Source organism: Pinus tabuliformis, chromosome 5_2, assembly GCF_031772625.1.
Source record: "Pinus tabuliformis cultivar Carrire ecotype Pingquan chromosome 5_2, CPIR1, whole genome shotgun sequence".
NCBI classification, from domain to species: Eukaryota; Viridiplantae; Streptophyta; class Pinopsida; order Pinales; family Pinaceae; genus Pinus; species Pinus tabuliformis.
The window spans coordinates 709,476,434-709,500,092 of NC_142306.1; the positions used below are offsets into that span (position 1 = coordinate 709,476,434).

The 23,659-nt window shown below is 40.4% G+C and overlaps 1 protein-coding gene across 3 annotated transcripts in view; it reads left to right on the forward strand.

Annotated features, from left to right (window-relative positions):
- Positions 1-23,659, forward strand: part of GLA1 (Folylpolyglutamate synthetase family protein) — a 488,793-nt gene that overhangs the window by 276,975 nt on the left and 188,159 nt on the right. For all 3 annotated transcript variants that reach the window (XM_089436895.1, XM_089436893.1, XM_089436892.1), the window contains exons 5-7: positions 8,985-9,146; positions 9,946-10,140; positions 10,387-10,486. In XM_089436895.1, the coding sequence (XP_089293021.1) occupies positions 8,985-9,146; positions 9,946-10,140; positions 10,387-10,486 (457 nt within the window). The remainder of the gene's footprint in view (positions 1-8,984; positions 9,147-9,945; positions 10,141-10,386; positions 10,487-23,659) is intronic.

Genomic DNA, 23,659 nt, shown 5'->3' on the forward strand with positions numbered 1-23,659 from the left:
AGCTGGTTTGAGTCCACACAAGGTGTTCTTTAACCTGCAAACATGAGATTCCTTTCCATGCACCTCAAAACCTTGAGGCTGCTCTATGTACACCTCTTCCTCAATCACACCATTAAGGAAAGCAATCTTTACATCCATCTGATGTAAATTCCATCCCAACCAAGCAACAAGATAAATAATGGATCTAATGGAGGTGTACCTGCCAACTGGAGCAAAGGTCTCATCATAATCTTCTCCCTCTTTCTTGGAGAACCTTCTAGGTTTGAATCACACCTTGTATTTGTCAATACTACCATGTGCAACATGCTTGATCTTGTATATCCACTTGGAATTCACCATTGAGTTCCCTTCTGACCTCGACACAATCTCCTAGACATCATTCTTCATAATGGATTGATATTCTTCATCAATAGATTCCTTCCACACTTGATAGCTAGCTGCTTCTTCATTGGTGGAAGGCTCTGCATCAATAAGATTAGACATGAGAGCTCCATAGCTAGAAAACCTTTTAGGTTTCTTAACTTCTCTTCTGCCATTAAAAGCTACATTTCCTTCTGCTTCTTCCAATGTAGATCTAAGCCATGCTGGTCTCTTCTTGATCTCTAGAACAACAACTGGTTCTACTGATTCACAAGGCCCTTCTAGCTCTCTCGGACATTCCGTAGAACTCGAACATTCTCCTTTCTAAGCCTCATGCTTTACTTCATAGGTGCCCATGGAAACTTCCTTAGATCTCCAATATGCAACCTTCTCATTGAAGTTGACATCCCAACTGACCTCAATTCATTGCTGCTTTGGAATGTAAATTCTATAGGCCTTTGATGATTCAATGTAACCAACAAATATGCCTTTCTTTCCGAAAGGTTCTAGCTTGTTCCTTTTATCCTTAGGAACATGGATGTATACAGGAAAACCAAAGATTCTCATATGCCCAACCTATGGCTTTTGTCTAGTAAATGCTTTTTCAGGAGTCATACCTTCCAAAATTCGATGATGGCTTCTATTTAGAATGTATGCAATTGTCAGTGATGCTTCTCCCCTTAAGAATGTCGCCAAATCCAAATCATGCATCATAGCCTTAACAAATTCTTCAATGAACTTATTCTTTCGTTTCGCTACACCATTTTGTTGTGGATTATAGGGGACAGTTAGCTCCCACTTAATCCCAGTTTCCTTGTGGAAAGCAACTAGTTATTTTGAGGTGTAGTCTCCTCCATTCTCAGATCTCAAAATCTTGATCTTTTTACCTATCAAGTTTTCCACTTCAGCTTTGAATTCTTGAAACTTAGTGAAGACTTCATCCTTAGTCTTCAAGAGATAGATCCACATCTTACGAGAGAAGTCATTAATGAATGTTACATAATACAACGATCCTCCAAGCAATCTCACATGCATAGGTCCACAAACATCAGAGTGGATCAAATCCAAAACTTCTTTGGATCTATTATCACTATTTGGAAATGGCTTCTTGATGTTCTTTCCAAGTGCACAACCTTTACATACACCATCATGCTCTATCAACAATTCAGGAACTCCTGAAACTATTTGACTTAATTCAAGCAATGCTCTATAATGAAGATGACCATATCTCCTATGCCATAGTTCACTTGGATTGATTTCATCATGTACTAGGGCTTGAGCTGGTTGACTCACGAGCCTATACAATCTCCCTTCACAAATCCCAATAACCCTAGCATCATCTATACTAGAGCCCTTGGACCATACAAGTACTTTGCCATCCACAAAAGCTACTCTATCTCCTTTGTCTTCTAAACATGAAATAGAGACTAAGTTCTTTTTCAAACCTGACACATATAGAACATTGCTGAGATGAACATTATTACCAAATTCCAACTCAATGGATGCTTTTCCAACTCCTTTGACTACATAGCTATGGTTGTCTCCAAGCTCAACCCTTTGAGATAGTCTTCTTTCCATCATGCTAGTGAGATTTCCACAATCTCTTGTCATATGCCTGGAAGCACCACTATCCACAAGCCACATATCATTGTCATCTGCAATAGAACCTGTTAGAGAAGAAAAATAAAAGAAATCCTTGTCACCTCTAGACTTCTTAGGGTGTTCATCATCAAGATCAGCTACGGAAGCTTGTTGTTTCCTCTTTCTACCCTTCTCTCCTTCAGGACATTGGTTCTTATAGTTTTCAAAACCGTTTTAAAAAACCGGTTACCGGTCTAACCGGCCGGTTAGCAAGGCCGCCGGTCTAAACCGGCCAAAAAACCCGGTTGGAAAGGCCCTTTCACCCATTTTTTGCCCTAACCGGTGAAAAACCGGCCGGTTTAGGACGGAACCGGCCGGTTTGTATCAAACCGGCCGGTTCTGTCCTAAACCGGCCGGTTTTAGGCATGCCCACCAAAACTTGCAAAAAGTGTATTCCTGATTGTGGTTTAGGGGTTTTGGGGGGAAACTAAGGGTGTTTCAACCCTAACAATGTTGGCAATTAATGGTAATGTTAAATTCTTAAAGTAAAAGTGACATTTCCTTTAATTTTTATTTTCATCCTTTTACTTAAATTTTTAACATTACCATGAAATGACTCAGGATGTTTGAGAGTGGTTTCGACCTCATTGGATTTCATATGGAGAAACTAGAATTTTAGATTTCACTCAAAATTCAGCAGACTTAATGGTTTTCAGGATTTCATGGTTTGGGGGTAAACAATAAATGCAATTAGAGCTCCAAATGATGAGCAAAACTCCTGATCTAGATCCCATTGTGTTGGACGATATTGATCCAATATCAAAATGGGTGGAGGAGACTGAAGAACCTGTGTTTGAGGTTGATTTTGATATCGACATGGCTTTAGCAGGGGTTGAAGCAGATTATGTGGTGGCATCAGAACTAGGATCAGTAGCGGCATCAAGGAAAGGCAAAGAACCAATGGAAGGCACTAGTCATGCAGGTCGACAAACTCGTGCTTCCATTAGGTCCACTTCTATTGTCATTGGTGGCATTGATACTGAGGTTGCAGATCAGGCTGAGGCATCTTCAGACTCTGAACCAGATGATGTCTATGTAGCTCCTGATGATGATCCTGTGTCTAGTAGTGGTTATGAACTTGACGATTGATCATGTGTACACTGTAGGCTTGTAGTAGGCCATTGGCCTCATAGCTTACAACATTGTTTTTAGACTTTATAGGCCATTTAGAGCCTCATTTCTTATGTATTTTGCTATTTTGTCGATGATATGTATTGCACTCGGTGCCATTTTGATATATTCACCTTTACATGGTATATAAATGAGCAAACTTTGCATATTTTGTCTCTATTGGCTTGGAATCATGGTTTTACATCTTAAAAATAGTTTTGTTTCATTAAAAATTAATTATTTAATGTATTTTTAAAACCGGTTCGTTTAGACCAAACCAGTCCCGGTTAGACCGGTTCCGGTCGGTAAACCGGTTCATTGGGTGGACCGGTCCGGTCACCGGTTCCGGTTTTAAAAACATTGGTTCTTATAGTGACCAAATTTGTGACAATGATAGCATTCAACCTTTGACATATCCTTCTTCCCTTGTGGAGCAGATCTTCCTTTAGACTTAAGATTTTGGAAACCAAATTTCTTCTTTCCTCCATTCTTCTTCTTGAAACGAGCTACAAATGCTTGAGCTTCTTCTTCCTTTCGGTCTCTTGATATTAAACTTGATTCTTCTTGAGCACAAGAGGTCCATAGTTCTTCAAATGAAGGAGCTTCCTTCCTACCACTAATGCTTGCTGCAAAGGAAACCCATGATCTTATTAGACCATTGAGTGCGGTGGTCACTAGTTCTTGATCAGAACAATATCTGCAATCACTTGAATTTGGTCTCTTAATTGAGAAATCCTTACAAAGTATGAAGCTACGGTGTCATCATTTGTCATCCTTATATCATGAAGTTCATTCTTCAAGCTCATGGTTTGACCAACATTCTTGATAGTATATAGATTAGTTAGGGCATCATACATCTTCTTGGAAATATCATGCTTTGCAATGTAGGGGATTAGATGATCTCTTATGGAGTCCACTATAAAACTCATGGCAGTGATGTCATCCTCTTTAAAATTCTCTTCTCCTGCAACTTCTACTGGTTCTACAACCTTGTTTGTCACAATATACAATACTTTGTTCTTGGCAAGAATAAGATCAAGTCTAAGTTTCCAAGCTCTAATGTTTGATGCTCCCTCTAGCTTGTTTTCTAATTTCATAGAAGAGGCCATGGATGCAAATCAACAAGGACTTCAATAAAATGATCTCTAGGGCTTCCACAAAGGTGATCTCAATGTTCCTTCCTTCACCAAAGCTTTGATACCATGTTGATTTTTATAGTATGTCTGAAAAAATGATAATTACTTTTAATGATGTTGATCTTATTTTAATTTTTCCAATATATCAATAAGCAATTACACTTCACAAATTCAACGATACAACAACAGTAGAACAATAGAGATCACAATGCACAAAGAGAGACAAGATTTACCTTGGGAAAACCCACAAAGGGGAAAAACCCAACAATCTTCTTCAATAGAGAAATTCTTTTGTTCAACAAGAGACATTCCTAGACCTATGGTCAAACTTGGTCAACCCATCCAAGTCAAGCCTCACAATCTGATCCAGAATTTTTCTCTGCCTGATCCAGCCCAAAATTTCGTCTCTCCTACACCTACCAGTTACCCCAGAATTTTGGCCCCTGTAGTTGCCCATAATTTCAGCCTCCTGCAACAGAATTGCCTAGAAAATCTATGAACCAGAAGAAGAATAGACTATCCACATGTGTGATCTTGAGAGAGAGAGAGAGAGAGAAGAGACTATCCACGTGTGATCTTGAGAGAGAGAGAGAGAGAGAGAATAGACTATCCACATGTGTGATCTTGTGAGAGAGAGAGAGAATAGACTATCCACATGTGTGATCTTGTGAGAGAGAGAGAGAGAGAGAGAGCTAATTCATCTTCTTTTTTGTCCTCCTTGTCCTTCTTGATCTTTGCTAAGATGCCCAAAAATTGTCTTCTTGAGGAACTGTGAATTGGTGCCAAGAGAATGGGGTCAAGCTGCCTTTATATCGTATCTGCTTGGTCGAATATGTGTGTCCTTTGCCCTAGGCCGACTTGAGAACCTTGGAGCCAAAAATTTCAATTTCAAAATTCAAATTTTCTTCTTTTAAAAGCTGCAATGGGACTTTGACTCAGAATATATTTTTCTTTTGACCCTAGCATTTAAAATATGCTTTACAAATACATCAAGGGCCAAATATACATTATGAAGACCGACCATAGTTACTAGATTGAACAAAAATTACATGGGCTTGGAGATAATTAAATCCTCTGTGTTTCTAGCCTCAATGACACCTCTCAAGACAAGAACACCCGTCTGAGCTACAATATTTAACATAATTGACTACGTTGGCACACTTCTCCATGGACTATTTTTATATTATCTTGTTTGATCCTATGTTGCGGGGGAGCGCTCCCCCCCCTCGCTCCTGCTCCCAATCCGCGCTCCGGGCGGGAGCGACTTGGGAGCGGGGCGGGAGCACGCTCCCTAAAAAAATTTTCGCTCCTGCGTTTTCGGGAGCGTTTTGCTTTTTTTGCAATTTTTTTTTTGTAGTAATGTTCGAAATGCAATTTTTTTTGAAAGAGACAAATAGTTTTTGAGTGGGGCAGCTTAATGATCAAGTCTAGGCCATAGTATTGATATGCTATTCATGGTAATGTTAAATTCTTAAAGTAAAAGTGACATTCTCCTTAATCTTCATTTTCATCCTTTTACTTAAATTTTTAACATTATCATGAAATGACTCAGGATGTTTGAGAGTGGTTCCGGCCTCATTGGATTTCATATGGAGAAAGTAGAATTTTAGATTTCATTCAAAATCTAGCAGACTTATCAGTTTTTCAGGATTTCAGGATTGGGGGATTGCAATGTTTCCATTGAATTTTGTTATGTATTAGGGTATGGAACTTGTATTTAATCAAGAGCACCAATCCCTCTATGTACCTTGATGTTAGTGACATTGGTTGTCGAACTCCTCTATCATGACCCTCCTAAAAATGTACGCATCACTCAAACAAAATCTTGACTTGACATGCTATGCTTTTTCTATCTTATGTTAATGCTTAGAGGGTGATATTAATGACAAAGATCCTGATTTTCCAACAAGACTAAAAAATTAGACATTTCTCGTGGTGGCAACTGGCCCAAGCATAAGAAATAGATAATAGATTTACTTCTCTTTTCTAGTTTCTAGTAGCTTTTATAACTATTGACTCTTTCATATTTATTATGATATTTTTTTAAACAATATATGACAATTTAAGTTTGAAGTTGGCAATTATAACTCATTAGTAATGAATTATGAATATGATGCTTCATGAAATTTGAAAGTTGTTTCATTTCATTTCATTTTATAACATTTCATTTCATGTTAGATATTATTTGTTGTAATGGTTACACTTAGCTTACAAGTACAACTTTGGTGATCAATGATGATAAATGTTATATACTGAATTTCGAAAGCTTGAAACTTTAAGATTGATGAATCATGAGACTCAATATGTTGTATGTTACTATGTTACTAACTTGTGGACGTGGTTGATGAAGATTATAACTTCTAGATGATTGTTGTTATATGGTTCAATCTATGTTTTTTAATGTATTTTTATGTCTAATTCATCATTCTACATGTTTTTGTTGACATATATGTATCAAAAATTAAAAAATATATATATTTACAAAAAATCGCTCCAGGATTCGCTCCCAAACCGGGAGCTTCTGAAAATGGTCGCTCCTGCTCCCGTTTTCGCTCCCGCTCCCTGCTTCCGCTCCCGCTCCCAAGTAACATAGGTTTGATCAATGTTGTCGCATTGCATCCATCGCCTAGGGTGCATCTCCTCTCATGTATTAGTTTACATTAAGGCTTGGTCAATGTGGTCCAAAATACTCCTTTTCGCACTCATCCAAAGGATATGCCTTTTGTAAGTGATATTTTACATTATTTTGATGGCTGAACTGCCTTCTTGGAGAACACCCTCCTCTTTAGCATGCGTTACTATTTTATTGAAGGAGATTGTTGAAGCTTAGCCTTGAAGAGTGTTGCAAAGGAGAAGAGGACAAATGGCACCTTGCATGGGCTTGCATTAGCATGTTGCTGTGGGTCAAGACACATGGCACTCTCATTTAAGTGGACACACCATTTCATTATTCTATGAGGGTGTTTTGCTTTTGAGGGTCCCTTTGAAGTTTTATTTTGGTATTTTCTTTGGAGAATTAAGTGGATCTAGATTCTGCTAATAATATTTTATTGTAGAGGAAATTGAGCTCAAATCTATGTAAAGATTTTCTCTCTCCATTTTTGGCATGGTTGGATTTGGAAAGAACCCCCCTTGGAACCTAGTTGAATATCTTGAAGGAAATTGAAATAAAGATTCTCTTTTGTGGAATATGTTTTTGAACTCGATATTGTTGAAAACGCTAATTTTCTTGCATCAAATGTGTCATGAAGGGCTGAATATGGGTAACCTTGTACCTTTCTTTAGAAGAGTTTAATTGTGGTTCATTCCCCCTTCGAAGCGTTCGTGTTTATTTCTGGAGATATCAATGAGTATCTTTATTCCTAATTAAGAGTTGGCTGCCATTTAATTCTATATTGCTAAAAACACCCTCATGCATAGTTGGAGTCTCTCCTTAATTTGGGTTTTCATGAGTTATTTTCTGCACTAGTGAACAACGTGATAGGGCTGTTTGTTTGTTCTTAATTCCAGCTACATTCACCCCAAAACTCCTTGCAATGTGTAGACTGCTTGATTTACGTTGGCATTCTGTTCATCTGTTTAGGGGGTATGCTAGCATTTGAATATGGTTCGGTTCTTCAATCATACATGTTTTTTGAATATATGTTATGCTTTGTCAAGATCCATTTCTAATGGTATTCGGAGGTAACGGATAAAACCTTCGAGATAAGAGGGACTTTTGACGTCCTTATTTTGAAACCTCGTTGTTTAGAAGGATTGTTTTTGTTTCATGTTTACAGAAACTTTATGAAGAAGTTATGGGTCACCATCTCCCCTGCATTTGTCTGTCAACTCCACTTAGCCGGTACAGTTATTGTGCAAGGAGCATGGCATAATTACTGCTAATGTCTATTTAGATTGTGTCTAGAACTCCCTCTTGACATCGGATATTCTGCTGTACAGATTACTATAGTAACATGTTCAATCTCCTTTGGTTTAGTCCTAGATTCTTTTTGGACCTTAAATTCCACATTGTACATTTTGACGATTTCAAATCTATGACTACGTTCTTACTGCATGCAGAGGAACACCTCACTATCTTAGTGTTTTGGTGCATGTTACTCTTGCTTACCTTGTTTATTCTGGTAAATTTGTTGAAATGTTTGTTTTATTGGCATGGTAATTTAGTATTTTGGACTATCCATGTTTTCTTGTAAGAGTTGTTGGGTGTTTGAGATGTTGCAAAAGTTTAGCTCAAATGATACCTAGTGCTTTTGTTGGATATTAATTGGATACAGTTTTTCACTAAAATTGAGACAAAATCAAATTACATGTTTCTGGAACTTGTCTTAGGTAATGTTTTCTTATATTTGTTGCCTTTCTATGGGAAAAAAGTTTCGTGTTGGAAAAAAATGTTTTTGACTTCAACAATTATTTTGTAAAGTGTGCAAATGCCATCTTCGACTATTAAAACTTTATCATAATGACCATAATACAATGTCTTTCCTTTAGAATTATGATAGCAAAATTCTTTGACCACATTTGAACCAACTTTTAGGAAGTGGAATAACTGGAATGTAGAAAGTTATTCGATTCATGAACTTACGAGTTTGACATTTTGACCCCACCTAGGATGGTCATTGACTATCACTATTTTCATGGCAATGGAACATGTAGAAAGTGAATAACATAGAGATGAAAATTTTCTAGCTTGGAAAAACTGAATCACTTTTTGTGGACATGCTGTTTCTGTGACAGGCTGGTCTTGGTGGAGCACGTGATGCGACTAATGTTATACGTAGTGAAGGGCTTGCTACAGCAGTTATCACAACAATTGGAAAAGAACATATGAATGCCTTGGGAGGTTCTCTAGAGAACATTGCAATTGCAAAGTCAGGAATCATCAAACAGAGATGCCCAGTTCTGTATTTACTATCTGTGTCATTTTCATGATAGATCTTCAATAATTGCATTTTACATCTTTTGTAATAAAATAGCATTACAACAATACGATCTCCAATTTTGTTTTAGTGAGCATGTTCGTATCCATTCAGATCCATTTGGCAAGGAGCATTGCTTAAATAGCATGAACATAGTAGTAATTTCTGCTCTCTTACATCACTGTTCATACAGATTCTTTATCTTTGTATCCATTTTACACTATATAGTGAATAGATCAGAGAAGCACTACTTAAATTGTAGAATAAGAAATGTAGAAAGTAATCAGGATATTAAATATTGGCTAAGCATTGTTGGGTGAGTATGTCATAAATGAATGCAATACAGTGCCAATATGTACTTTGAGTTTGAGTTGCTTAACCCATACACTCAATGTTAACTACCATCATTTAGGAATTGTGTCTGCTGACAATTTGTCTTTTCTCAAGTTTTCTAGAAACTGATGTTATTGTGCGATACTTTTTTTGGTAATTTACTTTGTTGGTCTGTACCCATTTCTAGGATGCTGTGAAAGCACTGTGTAGATCTAATCTAGGGTATGCCAGATTGCAACTAGGCATGATGCTAATTATGTAGAACCAAAAGGACATAAAGCACAGTGGCAACATGCTTTTCATATAGAATGGCTACTTGCAATATCCTAAAACATGCAATATAAGAGTTAGTTTTCATTTCGTCCATTGAGATGAGTTGGATTACTGGATTTAAATTTTTAATGAAGTGAAGCTTCTAAATGAAAGGGACTGTTGGATACTTCCAGGTAGTACTTGAAGGTCCATTCGAACCACATATTGAGTACATTCTTCGCAATAGAGCGGCCTTGATGAATGCACCAGTAATATCATCATTTGGTCCGGGAATTCATGGCACAATTACCAAATTGGATTCTACAGAAAGTCAGCCTTGCCAGTATGCTGATATTTTAATCAAACTTGATGAAAATGATCCAAACAGAGTAAGAGCTGGAGTTATTTTTTGATATTGAAGATCAAATTACCACCTTGCCAGTGTTGAATGCTTCGACACCACACTTTGTTATTCTATAGGTGTTTCATTTTTCTGAATTAGGTCAATACTAGTCATTTGAGCACTTCAATATATCCTTTCCTATTATTTGGCTTGGGGAATATATTGGGTATGTATATTGGGGATGGATTTATTCTGATTCTTTTCTCACCACTGAACCTCTTGTTTTTTGTAGATTATTGAATTATTTGGTGTGAGGCTTCGTATGCTTGGATACCACCAACTGCAGAATGCAATTACAGCCATATGCACTGCTATCTGTCTACGTGGGCAAGGTGCTATTTACAGTCTACAGTGTACTTTTGAAATATAACATTTACAGAAAATTCAATATTTTTTTTTGTAACATTTGTCTTATCATACATAGTAAAATTTTACTTAGTAGCTGAAAAAAGAAAAAAAATGGAAAACTGAAGGATATATACAATGTGGAGTCATGTCATCTGCCTGGGAGCAGCTAGGGCAACAATAAACTCAGAGTAAGCTATAGTACTGAACTCTTTGTCATCCTTAATAAGGAGGTAACCTTTGGCAGACTATTGCATACATAACTCCTCTATAAGAATGACAAAAACATAATTTACCTCATCAGAAAAAAAAAATAAAAATACTTGCAATATAGTTTCCAGATTGTAAACAGAGATGAAATCTGATTACAGTCCCAAACTCCTAAGAGCTGGGACAAAACCAGGGGCCCCAAATGCCCAAGAAGAGCTGCACACCAAGGAAGCTGTCCATGAAGCAGTACAAAATGACAGTCCTGCACGGACTTCCAAGATGATCTAGCAAAACTGGTCCCATAGAAGATGCTTCTGTTGGAAATACTGAGAGGGGGGTGAATATATATTTCTTTTCCATTAGTTAATTTTTAATCTTCAAAGCATTAAATAACATTAGCATCAGATCAAAACATAAATCAACACCACCATTCAATAATGCACAACATCAAAGACAGTACAAAAGAGATCTTAGGTAGAAACCCTTCGTGGAGAAAAACCATTGAACGCTTTTAATATAGTTCTTTTCAAAATTACATCAACAGGAAGCTCCTGTTGAAGAATGTGTAGCTATGGCCAGTCTTCATAATTATCATTGTACTTGAGAAGAAGGAAATTATTATTGTTTGTAGCATGTTCTTCATGCTTTTGATTTGGTCAAAATGTACTTTTGGAAAGAAGAAAATTATTATTTTCTTTATATTTTTAAGTGGCTCCACAAGTGCTAAGTCAGATCACATGATGGCTAGTTGGCTTGCCTTGAAACTCTCTCATTCAGATCACATGATGGCTAGTTGGCTTGCCTTGAAACTCTCTCATTCAGATCACATGATGGCTAGTTGGCTTGCCTTGAAACTCTCTTGTTGGAATTTCTAAGTCTAACACGTTAGAAAGTTGAAACCCTTCATGCACGTTACTGATTTATTCCTACCTACTTGTTCCATTACTTAACAAGTTGTTTACAATGTAAATACTGAAAATATACATTAGTGCATGCTCAACATATTACAGATCATCAACTAAAGGAAATAGAAACAAGCACAGAAAATGACACTGTTATGTTTGGACCAATGTCTCTGGAAAAACCCAATGTGGGAAAACCGGTGCAGTTATGATCTGATAATCACCCTATGAGTGACCTCAGTTAAAGATTTATTAAACAAAAGGTATTATAGACTCATGTGCTGGTGTGTGTTATGTGTTATTGAAACAATGGATCGATCAGATTGCCAATACACAGACATTTTGAATGGAGAGACAGCAGAGAAATGCAGTAAGCAACACAAAGACACAAGGAATTTTTAATAAGGAGTTCACCCTATTCTCCAGGGCTACGTCTCCGGTTCAACTTCAGTGGTGGCCTTGTTTTATTATGTCTTTCAGCAGAGAAATTACAATGCAGGGACTCAATATGAGTTCTCCTGAAGCAGAATTTGCTTAGCAGGGTGGTTCTTGGATTCGCCAAGCCACTTGGAGTACACAGACTCTTGTTCTTCCTACCAGCTCTGTGACCCTCGGTCTACAGTGGAAAGAACCAACTGTGATGCTCAATCCGGACACATTCCTCTATGGGAAGGCTTGATACTTCAAGCTCTTTGGTGCTCGATGCTGCCTATGGTCAGCTCGGCGCTCTGTCTCCTCTGCTCTCTGTGCTCAGTCCTCCTCTCAGGGTTCACTGGTCACTGTCTCTCTGGGTCGCTTGGACTCTTCGATCTGAATCTCTCTTTTGATCTCTCTCGTTCACTGTCTCTGCTCATGGCTTTAGCCATTCGACCTACGTCCCTGTTCGTTTCCTTTCCCGCCTGTGTCGATTCGCCTGTTGCCTGTGTGCTTGGAATTCCCTATTCGGCGTCAGCATAATGCTCAGGAAGTAGCCACGTGTCTCCATCGGAACTGCGCCAGCCCGTTTGTCGATTCATTACTTTCTCCACCGTGGCGGTCAACGGATTCCAAATCCTCTTAAATCGTGGCCTAATCCCCGGTCAATTCCGCTCTGTCTATCGGGTGCAATCTCAGTCGCCCGATTTGGGCTCCTCCAGATCCAACGTCATTCGCACGTCGAGTGAGGTTGACTTGCGTGACCGATAACGTGCGATTGCGGCGATTTTTCTCTCTCCTCCGCTGCCACATGTCGATCGCTGAGGGTGCTTGCTCCGTTTCTTTCCAAAACCTCTTACCGTTCAAGGGCACGCCGGGTAAAACCGCCGGTTTCCAGGTCGTGGGTCCCACCTTCGTATGATGGCGCTTTTTCCGCTTTTCTGCCCACGGTCCTCTGGCTCCCAACGTGACCGAGTGCTTAAGCCCTACCATTTTAGCCCTATTTGCCCAGCGATTTCCCGATCCGGGGCTCCTAGGGGCTATTTTGACCTCCTGCGTAGTCTCCATGGGTTTCGGTCAACACGCTTTGACCGGGGTCCTCGTCGTTCCATGCCGTCTGCCATGGCCACTGGTTCAGGGTGTTTTCGATTGCTTTTTTGGATTCTTCAAGGATTTGTTCGACCTGTTTTAGTCACGGTTCTATGACAGTCGTTTATGGATCCGATTCGGATCACGGCCTCCCAACTGAAAAGCTTTTGGACCACCAAAAGTTGGTTTTTCTTCAAGCATCGACTAAGTGAGGAAACTGCTGTCTCACTTGTCCAATCTCAATCCACTTCGCACTGCTCGACTTCGAACCTTTAAGCCCAATTCTGAGGTATTCCACCTGTCCACTGCGCGTCGTCCTTACCTTCCTGTCCAGCACTGTATCTTCCTGCAACTCATTAAGATATTCAGGTAGTAGATCATCAACAGAAGGCAATTGACTCTGCTCTTCAGGGTCCTCAATCATTGAAGGTTCAAACAATCTCAAGCAATCTGCGTTCACGACTAAGTAGATGTGCATGTAAGTTGGCAGATCAAGGCGAAAAGCTTTTTCTCCAATCTTCTCAAGTATCCTGAAGGGTCCATACCTGATAGGTTTTAGCTTCTTACCTTCACCTTGCATCCTATCCTTGCTGATATACAGCTAGACTTGGTCTCCAACTTGAAAACTATGCTCCATCCGATGCTTATCATGCCTAGCCTTGTACTTGGCCTGGCTCTTTTCCAGCTGTTCCTGTACTGCTTGGTGGATCTTCTGGATCTGTTCAATGAACCTAGTTGCTTTGTCCACATCACTGTGTCCATCAACCATGGTATCTTTACCAAAGACAAAATCTAAGGGAGACCTTGGTATGAAACCAAAGCAGGTCTCAAAAGGAGATCTCTGGGTAGAAGAGTGTTTGGCTCTATTGTAAGCATGCTGCACATAGCACAAATGCTCATCCCAAAGCTTAAGGTGTTTGCTGCAATATCCTCTCAGTAACTGGATCACTGTCCTGTTAACTACTTCTGTCTGGCCATCTGTTTGTGGATGAAAAGCTGTGCTTTTCTTTAGTTTGGTGTCCATTAGTCCCCACAGACTGGACCAAAACTTCCCCACAAATCGGGTGTCTCGATCAGATATAATAGAAGTGGGTAATCCAAAATGAACCCATACATGTTCAAAGAATAATTTTGCAGTTTGTTCAGCTGTAATCTATTTACTACAGGGTATCAAAATACATATTTTGCTAAACCTATCCACAACAACATGTAGATAATCGTGACCTTTCCTAGATTTAGGCAGTCCTCCAACAAAATCCTTGGAAATGCTCTCCCAAGGGTGAGAAGGAATTGGCAATGGAGTGTACAAGCCTAGTTTTCTGTTGCTGGGCTTGCTTTTAGCACACATAGCACACCCCTTTACATATCTAGAAACTGTCTCACTCATTCTTGGCCAATAACAAAACCTTTGCCGCTGTGCAACTGTTTTACTTACCCCGAAGTGACCTGATATCAGAGAAGTGTGTGCTTCCCTAATGATCTTTGCTCTCTCAGTTTGTGGAATGCAAAGTTTCCCACAATGATATAAGAGTCGGTCCTTCACATGATAGTCCAATTCTTCTACTCTTGCCTTGACTCAAAGTTGCATATACATCTTTAAAGTCCATATCCTGAGCATACTGCTCTATGTAGCTTTCATGTAGCACATAATTACGCTTAAGTATGGTAGATGCATTTATAATCTAGATAACATGTCTGCAACCTTGTTATGTATGCCTTTTTTATATCTGATGACTAAATGAAACTGTTGTAGAAAACCCATCCATCTGTAATGTCTTGATTGTTGCAACTTAGTTTGGGAGTGTAGGTATTGAAGTGGCTGATGATTAGTATGTATTATTGTTTCTTTGCCCATTAAGTAATGTTTCCACTTTTTCACACTTTGAACTAATGCATACAATTCTTTATCATAGGTAGGATAGTTAACTACTGCAAGATTAAAAGTCTCAGAATGATAACATATGGGTTTACCGTGCTGTGTCAACACTGCTCCCATGGCATAATCACTGGCATCAGTTTGGATCTCAAATGGTCTTTGTAGATCTGGTAGTGCTAGTACAGGTCCTGTACTAATTTTTTCTTTCAAGGTGTGAAAGGCTTTCTGCTGCTTGCCTCCCCACTGAAACACCTTGTTCAATCCTATCAAAGCATGTAAGGGAGCTGCAATTGAGGAGAAATTTGAAATGAACTTCCTCCAATATTGTGCTGCTCCTAAGAAGCTTCTCATTTCTGTAGCAGACTTGGGTTTAGGCCAGTTTACAATGACTGCCACTTTAGAGGGATCTATTTTCAATTCACCTCCCCCTACTATATGACCCAAATAATTTAGAGAGGTTTTGCCAAATTCACATTTGGAGAGTTTAACATAAAGTTTTTCTCTTTTCAAAACATCTAATGTTTGCTTAACATGCTTTAAATGTTCTTCCCTTGTTTTACTAAAAATCAGAATGTCATCCAGATACACAATAACAAAATCATCAAGAAAAGGTCTGAGTACATCATTCATTAATCTCATGAAAGTAGCATGGGCATTGGTCAAGCCAAAAGGCATAACCAGCCATTCATACAATCTCTGTTTTGTATTGAAAGCAGTCTTCCATGCATCTTGCTCTACAACTCTGACCTGATGGTATCCACTGTGCAAATCCAGCTTGATGAAATAAACAACTTCCTTCAATTAATCTAAAAGATCATCTATGCGAGGAAGGGGATAACGATTTTTGATCGTTATTTTATTCAGTGCTCGGTAGTCAATGCACATTCTCCACGAGCCATCTTTCTTTCTCATCAAAACGATTGGTGACCCACATGGTGATGTGCTAGGCTTGATGAACCCTTTCTCGAGCAACTCCTGCACTTGCTTCTTGATTTCAACATTCTCTAAAGCAGATAACCTGTACATCTCAATGTTAGGCAAAGGAACATCTTGTTGCAAAATAATATCATGTTCTATTCCCTTTTTGGGTGGCAGACCTTGAGGTTCTTGAATCAAGACATCATACTCTGAAACAATCTTTTCTATATCAGCTTGCTGATCAGAATTACAACCCTCAAATACATTGGTTTTATCAGTTTTCTTTTCCTTTACAACCATTAGTAAGAATTGTTTGCATGAATTTATCATTCTTTTCATCTGTCCTGAGTTTATGAGAGTATAATTATTCTTGAGCTTATGAGCTCTTACAAAGTATTCGATTCCATCTTTAACAAGTAGATACTTGTTCTCAGCTCTCTAGAAAATAGCCTTTCTATCATACAAGTAAGGACTTCCTAAAAGAATTCCACATATATCCAAAGGAATTACATCTAACTCAACCTCATCTACAAATGCTGACACAAAAGAAAACTTGAGTTTGCACTGTCTAGTCACTTGTAGTTGTGCTTTATCATTCAACCATCCTAATGGGTATGGTTTCTTATGAGGTGTGGTTGCTAATCCCAATTTCTTTACAATTGCTTCAGAAATCAGATTTACTTGTGAGCCATTATCAAACAAAGTATCAATCTTTTGATATTTGGAAACAACTCGAATATGGAAAAGCTCACGCCTTTTTCTCTCATGTTCTTCATCAGTAACAGATTGAGCAGAATTACTAGTAGATGCTTCAGAATTCTTACCTTTCATACCTGTGGCTGCAATGATTGTTTCATCTCCTGAGTCTGACCCCAAATCCTTCTGAATAGCTGCAGCAGTCGTCTTCTTCTTGCCCTCGGACTTCTTAGGCCTCAGCTCTGGATGCAGAATCCAACAGTGCTCATCATCATGCCCCTCCTTTTTACAGTGGGTGCATGAGGCTTTGCCTTTCTGTGCAGTGTTAGCCTTCCTTGCTTTCCATTTCTGCTTTCTTTTCTCCTTGCTCTTGCTTACAGTGGGTTGGGATGGTCCCCCAACTTCTGGATTTCCATTCTTTCCTCTTGCTTCTAGATGAGTAGCTTGTACAGATACCTCATCTATACTAGTGGGATTAAACATGAGGATAGTATGCCTCATGTAGCTGTGTAGACCCCCAATGTACTTCAAAGGAGTTTCTGGTGAGTCTAATGAAATACCCAACATCAATGCTCTCTTTCTGAACTCTTGAATATACCGTTGTACACTTTGCCCTTTCAACTGCCGAAGAGTTTGCCAACTCATCATGGCTTGTTGCATGTAGGCCAATGGATAGAACTGCTTTCTGATGGCAGAAACAAAGTCACTCCAGACAGAGATGGTCTTACCATGCTTCTTTACATCAGCTTGGGTTCTGCCTTCCCACCAAACCAAGGCAGTGCCCCCTAGGCAAAGGCTTGCCAGCTGAATCTTGCTCTTTTCTGAGTCTATATTTTGTACTCTGCAATACACATCAATTTGTCGTATCCAATTGTCCAACTTCTCAGCATTCAACTCTCCATCATATATAGGAAAATCAAATTTAACATCTAACTTAATCAAAGATGCTTTCTTATTATGCACAGGGCTACTAGGAGGTGTAGGGAAGCTTTCTTCTTTCCCCTTTCCTTTGGAGTGGTCATGGGAATGAGACTCATCTTCTTCTTTATTTTGCTTAGAGTTTGATGTATCTTCACCCTTTTGCTTTCTAAAGTCCCTATACATTTCTTCCACCATGGACTTTATAGCTAGGAAACTTTCTAGGAATTGAGAGTCTGGCCCTATAGAACCTTCTTCTGACATTGTCTTTCGAGAATAGACTCTTCCAATTTCAGGATTAGTTTCCACCAACTCTCCTTCTCCTAACTTGAGCTTTGATCTAGTGATCATTCACAGCTAAACCAACACAAGCTTGTCTAACCTTACAGCCTAGAGCTCTGATACCACTTGATCTGATAATCACCCTATGAGTGACCTCAGTTAAAGATTTATTAAACAAAAGGTATTATAGACTCATGTGCTGGTGTGTGTTCTGTGTTATTGAAACAATGGATCGATCAGATTGCCAATACACAGACATTTTGAATGGAAAGACAACAGAGAAATGCAGTAAGCAACACAAAGACACAAGCAATTTTTAATAAGGAGTTCACCCTATTCTCCAGGGCTACGTCTCCGGTCCAGCTTCAGTGGTGGCCTTGTTTTATTATGTCTTTCAGCAGAGAAATTACAATGCAGGGACTCAATATGAGTTCTCTTGAAGCAGAGTTTGCTTGGCAGGGTGGTTCTTGGATTCCCCAAGCCACTTGGAGTACACAGACTCTTGTTCTTCCTACCAGCTCTGTGACCCTCGGTCTACAGTGGAAAGAGCCAACTGTGATGCTCAATCCGGACAGATTCCTCTATGGGAAGGCTTGATACTTCAAGCTCTTTGGTGCTCGATGCTGCCTATGGTCAGCTCGGCCCTCTGTCTCCTCTGCTCTTTGTGCTCAGTCCTCCTCTCAGGGTTCATTGGTCACTGTCTCTCTGGGTCGTTTGGACTCTTCGATCTGAATCTCTCTTCTGATCTCTCTCGTTCACTGTCTCTGCTCATGGCTTTAGCCATTCGACCTCCATGCTTGTACGTTTCCTCTCCCTCCTGCATCGATTCGCCTGTCGCCTGTGTGCTTGGAATTCCATGTTCGGAGTCAGCATAACGCTCAGGAAGTAGCCACGTGTCTCCATCGGAAATGTTGCAGCCCGTTTGTCGATTCGTTGCTTTCTCCACCGTGGTGGTCAACGGATTCCAAATCCTCTTAAATCGTGGCTTAATCCCTGGTCAATTCTGCTCTGTCTATCAGGCACAATCTTAGTTGTCCGATTTGGGCTCCTCCAGATCCAACGTCATTCGCACGTTGAGCGAGGTTGACTTGCGCGACCGATAATGCGCAATCGCGGTGGTTTTTCTCTCTCCTCCGCTGCCACGCGTCGATCGCTGAGGGTGATCGCTCCGTTTCTTTCCAAAACCTCTTACCATTCAAGGGAACCTTGGGTAAAACCGCCGGTTTCCAGGTCGTGGGTCCCACCTTTGTACAATGGCGCTTTTTCTGCTTTTCCGCCCACGGTCCTCTGGCTCCTAACGTGACCGAGTGCTTAATCCCTACCATTTCAGCCTTGTTTGCCCAGTGATGCGCGTTAACGCGCATCGAAAACCAGCTCCTTTTCCCAATCCGGGGCTCCCACGGGCTATTTTGACCTCCTGCGCAGTCTCCATGGGCCTCGGTCAGTGCGCTTTGACCAAGGTCCTCGTCGTTCCACGTCGGCTGCCATGGCCACTGGTTCAGGGTGTTTTCGATCGCTGTTTTGGATTCTTCAAGGATTTGTTCGACCTGTTTTAGTCACGGTTCTATGACAGTCGTTTATGGATCCGATTCGGATCAAGTTATCTGAGGGTTTTCTTATTAAGCAATTTTTGAGTACAATCTGGGTGCCAAATCTGGCTTACCCAATAGAGAATGCCCTTGGCAGCAGTACCTCTCAGTCTAAGACAAATGTCTTGGCTGAAAACTCGGATAAACCCTCCGGCAGCTCCTCAGCTCCAATCTGCCCCAGAAACCCCAACGTCTGCCTTTCTGGACTGCATCATCCTCTCTTTGCCCAGCACTGGCCCTGCGTCACCCTGAATGGGCATGCGTCAGCCTTCTGGCCTTCTGCGTCACTCACGCTGGTCTCTTTGAAGCATTGTGCAGCTCCTGGCTGCCTCTGCGTGAGCCCTGGTTGCTACTGCTTCACTCTCTTTGGCTCCTACACTGATCTCCCGGCACTATCTCAGCCTCTTTGTCTCTTTGTACTCTCTACCCCTCAATTGCAACTCCGATCACTGATTCTATCTCTCTTAGCAAACCCCGTTCTATAGAATAGAATGACTGATCATCTGGGGTACTCTCCAAGTGACCCTCAAGCCTCCTCTTATACTTTTCTCGTTGACATATCAACGACCAAGATTAAGTCCTTAATCAACAACTAGGATTAGATCTAGCTTGATCCATGTCTTTTGGACCATTCTAACACAGTTTTATATTAATCCACATTAATATTTTAATTTTCCTAAGTTTAGACTTAGGGACTCCATTAAAAATATTAATTATTTTAATATTTCTCAAACTTTTTAGAATCTGCCCAAACCCTGTCTGGGTATTGGAGATCTCATGTGCCCCAACCTCTCCACCAAATTTCGTGGCTCGATCACATCCGATGCTACCCCAAATCAACATCTCTCATTTGGATCACATGATGGCTAGTTGGCTTGCCTAGAAATTCACTCGTTTGGATCATATGATGGATATATAGAGAGGTTAATTCGTTTCCTTTGTATGCTATTGGAACACACATACCTAACTCATCAACTGTCCTATGTGAAGTGATCCGAGATTTGTAGATCTGCTCATTACATTTATGATTTGAAATTAGTGATTAGAGATCTGCTCATTATACTTGTGATATGAACTCAGAGCTTTGAGATCTAATACTTATGATCTGAAGTCAGAGGTTCGAGATCTGCTCATTATACTTATGATCTGATGTCTGGTTTTCGAGATCTGCTTATTATCATCAAGATCTGCTTATTATCATTGAGATCTTGTTAATTTTAGTTATGTTCTATGCTTAGAGCAATTTACTTCAATTTTTCCAGTTAGGCTCACTATCAATTCCAGATTAGAAATCACATCAGCATGGTAGTAAAGTGCAAATAGAACATGAACATAAACATCAGAAAACAAGCCAACACAAGAGGACACAAGATGTGGCACCAACCAGCGACAAACCACAATGTGGAGAAACCCTTGATCAAATCTTCTTATATTCTTCAATAGTTCAATAGAGAGAGAGATAGTACATATACATCAGAAGTCAACACTTTGACTTGTCAAGATCAGACATCAGAGATCTTCACCATGAAGATGACAAGGATTGCAGTTCTGAACTCGGGTGAAGGCAAACATTCTTCAACTGGTTCTCCAAGGTGATTCCATCACCATGCTGCACCTACCTAGCAGTTTTATCCTCAATGGAATAATACCAACCCATGACAATGGCACTACCCATCTCGTATTGTAGCAACATCATACAACGCTCTAATGGCTTCAACAGTATGACAACTCCATGTATTATGCTAATGATCTAGGCCCTCAAATACCCATATGAAATATTGACTGTGGTGTTATGGCTTGCGGCCTAACACAATTCTCCTCTACTGCTCACAAGGAAGTCTGTACCTTCATACATGATCAACTCATCAATCTACCTTCTATCAATGAGGGGGCTTCACCAAGGTCACCAAACATAGGCCTATATTAATCTGCCCTTTAACTGTCCCTTTTTGCTGCTCTAAAGGTTTCCAACCAAGGTCTCCAACACAGTGATTACATTCACTGTTCATAGCCTTAATTGTTGATTTGGGAAGCATCGGATGTACTCTAGCCACGAAAATTGGTGGAGAGGCTAAAGCACATGAGATCTCCAATACCCAGAAATGGTTTGGGCAGAATCTAACCAGTTTGGGAGATATTAAATAATTAATATTTTTAATGGAGTCCTTAAGTCTAAACTTAGGGAAAATAAAATATTAATGTGAATTAATATAAAACTGAGTTAGAATGGTCCAAAAGTCATGGATCAAGCCAGATCTAATCTTAGTCATTGATTAGGGACTTACTCTCAGCCGTTGAATTGTCAATGAGAAAAGTATAAGAGGAGGCCTGAGGGTCACTTGGAGAACACACTGAGTTGATCAAGAATTCGATTTTTTGGGCAAGGCTTGCTGAGGAAATTGAAGGAGTGATCAGAGTTGCAGCTGAGGGGTAGTGAATGTAGTAACAGAGAGGCAGAGATAGTACCGAGAGCATCAATGTGGAAGCCGGGAGAGGGTTGACGCAAAGCTAGCTAGAGGCCACGCAGAAGCAGACAGAGGCCACGCAGAGGTAGCTAGGAGCTGCGCCAAGCCTGAGGAGGTTCATCGTGGGAGACGCAAAGGCTCTAGAGGCTGACGCAGAGCCAAAAGAGGCTAATGTTGGGCCAAAGAGGCTAATGCTAGGCAGACGCTAGGCCAGAGAGGCTAACACAGACCCTAGAGGTTGACGCTGGGAGATTTCTTGGGGCAGATTGGGGCTGATATCTGTCTCTGTCTGAGAGGTACTACTGCCGAGGGCATTCTCTGTTGGGTGAGCCATTTCGGGCACCCAGATTGTATTTTGAATCTGCTTAATAGTAAAACCCTCAGATAGTTGCATTGGTTTTCTCGCATTGGGTTTTTCCAGGGACATTAGTCCAAAAATAACGGTGTCACTTGTGTGCTTGTTTTTCCTTCAGTTGATGATCTGTATGTGTTGAGACTGTACTTGTATTTATTTTCAGTATTTACATGGTAAATAACTTGTTAATTAACAAAACAAGTAGAAAGAAATAAGTAAGAAAGTACAGGAAGGATTTTTAACGGATAGACTTAGAAATTCCAACATGGTATTAGAGCGTGGTTGCAGATCATAGGATAACTGAGGGCATCAACCGAGCAGAGCAGCAATAGCAGAAACAACTGTCTCGAGTGACAGAAGCTATTCTTAGCGGAAAAGCAGCAAGGAAGGAGTGACACAGTGCCTGCGTCATTATTTTGAGCCGGGAAAAGGATCAGCGCAGTGGCAAAGAGGAGCAGACCTGACCTACGCAGTGCTTGGTCATCTTTCTCAGTGAGGAAGGATTGATGCCTGTGGCTAGGAGGTGCAGATTTTGTTGGTGCCGGGATTGTGTAGAGCCTAGAGGCTCTAACCTTTAGTTTACTGGGGCATAGGAGGCTGTGGTAAGTTGCGGAGCGACGCTAGTGGGGTATTGTGGTCAGAACAATACCTAATAGGGCAAGACCAAGGAGGAGGGAGTTGCTTCTGATGATTTCTAGCCAAGAAATCTGGATCAGTGGTGCAACTGCACTAACGATCGGAGTGGGGGCATCTTGACATTGGTAGAGGGGTTTCTAGGAGGGAAATCAAGTCTCAGAGGGAGTCACACCAAGAACTTCCAGGAGGAAAGTAGAGAGACTCAAAAGAGTCGAAAGAGGAGCAATGAAATGGAAGTGAACGGGGTAAGAGATTAGGACAGACTGGACGGAGCCTCAAACTTTTTAGTTTGGAAGGCCAAGATCTTGTCCGTTCTAGATGGGAATCGTCTCAAGCACTTCGCCTTGAACACGATAACGATCCCAATTGACCTAGATGAGAACGAAAAGTACTAGGAGGCAATGGTGAGGGCCAAGAGCATCATCCTTGACAGGGTCAAGGACCATGCAGTACCACATATTGCCGAAAAGGACACGAGAAATGCGATGTGGGAGGCCCTGACGAAATTGTATCAACATACTTCTGTGCAGAGGAAGATGCTACTGGAAAATCAGTTGCGGTCATACCAGATGCAGAAGGGAGAACAAATAAACAACTTCCTCGGTCGATTGAAGGAGATCTGGGATCAGTTGACTTCCATAGGGGCCACGCTGAATGAGGAGATGATGGTGAGGACCGCATTGAATGTAGTCTCAGATTGGGAGGTATTTGTCATGTTGGGTAGGTCGACCCTTCTAGATTGGGAGGAACTGTGGCCGACTCTTCGTCAAGAAGAGATCAAAAGTTTAACCAAGGCGGGAAGTAGCGACA